The sequence below is a fragment of the Humulus lupulus genome, chromosome 4 (assembly GCF_963169125.1).
Source record: "Humulus lupulus chromosome 4, drHumLupu1.1, whole genome shotgun sequence".
NCBI lineage: Eukaryota > Viridiplantae > Streptophyta > Magnoliopsida > Rosales > Cannabaceae > Humulus > Humulus lupulus.
In genome coordinates this window covers 5,462,203-5,466,545 of record NC_084796.1, presented here as the reverse complement: position 1 = coordinate 5,466,545, position 4,343 = coordinate 5,462,203, and the positions used below count along the sequence as shown (strand labels likewise).

Genomic DNA, 4,343 nt, shown 5'->3' with positions numbered 1-4,343 from the left:
GCACCACACTATTAGGGCTCTCCCTAATTTTCTCATTTGCTTGTTTAATCAACATTTGAGACAATATATTTTCACCAATCAATTAATTCAAAATTAACTTTATCTTAAAAGATAAATTTTAAATAAATATCTTACTATAAATGACATAATTATTAATCTCTCTCTTTATATTAATTCAAACATGATTAATATTTATTTTAACATAAAGTTTTTCAAAATATAAACAATATAATTAAATAATTAATTAATTGCTAATATTTATTTATTTTCCCTGGAAAATTAATTCATTTGCAATTAAGTCCTTTTATCTACAAATGTTTCTTTTGACATCCTTACCCTTGACAGTGTATGATAGAGGTGATCTGGGGACCATGGACCTATAATACGAAACTCCGATAAACCAGATTATTAATTAAACTTTTTAATCTAATAATCTTATTTATTAGTTCCATGATTACTCCATTATAAATATGGAATTGCACTCTAAGTATTTATAGAATTATATTTACAGAGTTTTCTCTTGTAGTCCATTGATATAATCAATAAATGTAGTTCTATCCTCCATTTATTGGTTTTTTAATTAGAGCTGGTCAAGATTACCGTTTTACCTCTTAATCCTCAAGTACCATTAATTTACTAGCGAATACTTAATCTATAATCAAATTATAGATTTGAGCTCAATAACTATTCAATAGCATAATTAACCCTTAAGGGAACCAATATTCGATCTGTTAGGAAAGTATGAATTCCATTATTGTAAATCATATTCCCAGCCATTCATGATATTGAATCTCCAAAACAAAAGTCATTAGCCTCATTATACTAAGAAACATTAACGAGTGAATCAAAAGATCTAATAAACACAAAGAGTAGTTCATCAATACTCAGGATTTAGACTGATCTACAAATGGTCATCTATTATGATAATAATTAAATCTTTATGTTAAACGACAAGTTTATATAGATAATTGATTCTCATCGGTCTTGTCATATATAATCTCTATTATATACAACACATTTACTAAGATGTCTATCCACATCACTAATCTAAATCCAGATCACTTGCATTCCATATGCTTAGTATCGGCACTATTAACCTTTCATTAAAGATTCCTTACTTTAATATGTTAATGACTATTTTATTCATTATATATGATCTTAATTCTCTCGTACTAATAGAAGATCATATGCTCATGAATGAATAAGGAATTTTCATAATATTATTTTATAATTAATTCAAACAATAATTATAACATTAAAATAAATTAAAATTATATTTTTATTTAAATTAATAAAATATCTTTACATACTTTTAGGGCATTAATGATAATGAATTGACTTAATTTATTCAGAGTGAAGGAGATGTCAGGTCGATTGAGATTTAAGTATTGCAACCCTTTGATTATGCTTCAGAACAGTGTTACATTTTCAAAGGGCTCAATGTCAGTAGATTTAGTTTGTATTTTACTTGTTGGATCGAAGAGTACAACAGACATACGATGCTGAGAATTTTTTTGATATTTATTATTGGACAGAAGATTACGATATCTAGGAGAAGGAAACAAGCTAAAGCAAAGAAATAAATTAAAACACGTTTTAACTATTCTTTATTAAATGTCGTATAATAAATAAAGAACACATGAGGATCCTTAACCAATTACATAACACACTACAAATAATAATTAATTAAACAAACGCAATATGAAAACACAAGTAGAGAACATTTCACTGTTATACATTTAAGGTTTTAAAATAAAGTACTCTACTCAAGTTCCCATAGCTTGAAAGATCCATTCACAAAATCATAGTATCCACCCCTAAGTGCTATCTTTTTCTCTTCAACTCCTCTTTGAACAAATGGATAAGAATGTAGATTCTTTAGAGACACATTCACTGCTTCCTGCACATTCAATTATTCAACAACAATAATATATTAGTTCGTATTGTTAAGATTAATTTAACATTCGTTGGTAAATTGGATAATTTATTAGAATTAATTATTACCTCAGCACATATTTCACATTGTTCTTCAAATGTCAAATTTTTGTGTTCAACCTTGACTTTATCCTTGGCAGCTTGAGCAATGTTGACCCAATCATCAATGAAGTCACTGTAGATTTAATCAATAAGGTTAGATCGGTCACTATGATGAGTGAAAATTAGCTTGATGAACTAAATTATTAAATATTTATGTGAATAATTCAAATTATAAAAAGTTTCAATCTTACAAGGGAGCTGAACCATCTTCAGGATAAGACATAAGCCTTTTTACGCCACCACAACGACTATGTCCAATCACCAAAATATTCTCTACCTTAAGCTCCTCTACCGCATATTCAATAATTGCTCCGACGTTTGAGTATTTCAACTGTGAAATTAATTAGATAATAACAAAGATTAATAGTGAAGTAATTTATATATGATGAATTAAGATTAGGTATTTCAAAATTAGATTAAATTGTAATTAATTATTAAATAAATTACTTGGTCAAAAGTTGGAATCAAGTTGCCAATATTGCGGGCCATGAAAGCTTCTCCGGGTTGAAAATTTAAGATATGGGAAGGACTCACTCGAGAATCCGAGCATGCAAATACTAAAAACTGTTCATTTGATCAATTAAGATGAATTAAATATAAATCAACAAATATATATTAAAAATAAAAGAGAGATATGTGGATGTGGATGTGTATTTGTTTTTCTTCTCTTTCACACAAAAAATGCATGTATTTAATCAGGGTATGCGAACGTACCTTAGGATGTTGGGTTGCGGCAAGTTCATTAAACAAGCATGGGTACTTGCTGCAATATCATCCCATCAAATAATTAGGCAAGTGTTTTTTTAATTATAACTTCTAACCTCGTAAATGATATAATTACAAATAATATATATAAATATGTTGTTTTTATATATTCGCTCTTACTGAAATTTATTGGAGAGAAAGTGCTTAAATCCATGAACAATTTTCTGAACAGGATCAACATGCTCAGGTTGCACCTTGTCAAAGCTTTCATCTTCATCGCTTTCGCTTTCACTTTCGGCCTTCTCACTATTCAATCAATTTTATAATATAATAATTATTATATATAAAGCTACATATTCATTGTAAATATATATATATATATCTAAAATCACAAATAATATCTAGTAAATATTAATTAATTACCTGATGATCACCAGATTCTTCTTGATGCTGCATTCATAATTGGCCAACTGGGAAAACTGTTCATCGGCCATTATATTCTGTTTGCTAATTTATGTGATTTCTTTCTGCAAATTCAAGTAATGAAGGAATTGTTATTATATGTTACTACGTATACTCGATCATGAAGATTCAGTGTATAAATATTTATATATAAGTATTATATAGATTGCATACCTTCCTGATTTTCCTCAAGTAGTGATGAGTTTAATTATATACGCATGCAAAGAGAACTCGCTTATAAAAACTAATTAAATAAAAAATATATAGACATTCAAATATAAACCGTATATATTCACTAACAGTAGCGTATTTATACTTGAAAGAAAAGTATCTAGCTAGCTATATAACTAAATTATAGTACTATATATATATAAACTAACCTTTCTGAAGAATCGATAATATTTTCTTCCGTACTATATGAGTAAGAGTTAGAATAACGAGAATAGTTTGGAATTGGAGCAAGAACAATAGTTATGAAAACCAAATAGAATTAGCAGAGATATATGTTTGAGGGCACAAAATCTCTTCTATTTATAAGCCAAACTTTCTTTCAATGTGCATACGTTGACGCGTGCACGTGTTTTTTTCTTTACAAAAAAATATTACCATATAGTAGGCTATTTATTAATAAGTGAAATATGCATTAATTAGCTTTTTAGACATTGACCAGCTCAGCATTCAAACATATACTCTATAATTACATTATATGTTTTGGTGGACCCTAGGAGTCAAAAATGGACTCCTCATGGTCATCGATATATAACTATAATATTCAACCTGATGATGTTTTATATATTATATTTTATTGGATCAGATTTAAGAAAAGCGTTGGCGTTGGTTCCAGGAAGATATATATGTATATTCATCTTTAAAATTTAGTTATTGTCTAGAAGCTAAGAAACATGTGTTTGTTTAAATGGGTTCCGGAGTTCTAATCAAAACTGATACGAATGTAATGCAGCAGCCCAGTGAACCGTTGAAAGCATATCTAAGTAGGGTTGCTAATGTTGCTGCGCGAACTAGAGATGCCGACGAAAGTTCTAAGCTCATGGCAATGAGGGTGGGAATTCTTGTTGGAGGCGACCTGTGGCAAGAGCTACAGAGGAAAGGAGTTAATACTGTGGAGGAGGCGCGAGCTT

At 28.9% G+C, this 4,343-nt stretch overlaps 1 protein-coding gene across 1 annotated transcript; it reads right to left on the bottom strand.

Moving 5' to 3' along the window:
* Window positions 1-1,580: 1,580 nt before the first annotated feature.
* Window positions 1,581-3,702, bottom strand: LOC133829788 (carbonic anhydrase 2-like). The gene is made up of 8 exons (XM_062259583.1): window positions 3,585-3,702; window positions 3,166-3,269; window positions 2,923-3,048; window positions 2,752-2,800; window positions 2,485-2,601; window positions 2,229-2,368; window positions 2,005-2,110; window positions 1,581-1,900 (listed from the first exon to the last, which is right to left on the bottom strand). The coding sequence occupies exons 2-8, from the start codon at window positions 3,234-3,236 to the stop codon at window positions 1,763-1,765; spliced, it is 747 nt and encodes a 248-aa protein (XP_062115567.1). The 5' UTR covers window positions 3,237-3,269; window positions 3,585-3,702; the 3' UTR covers window positions 1,581-1,762.
* Window positions 3,703-4,343: the final 641 nt, after the last annotated feature.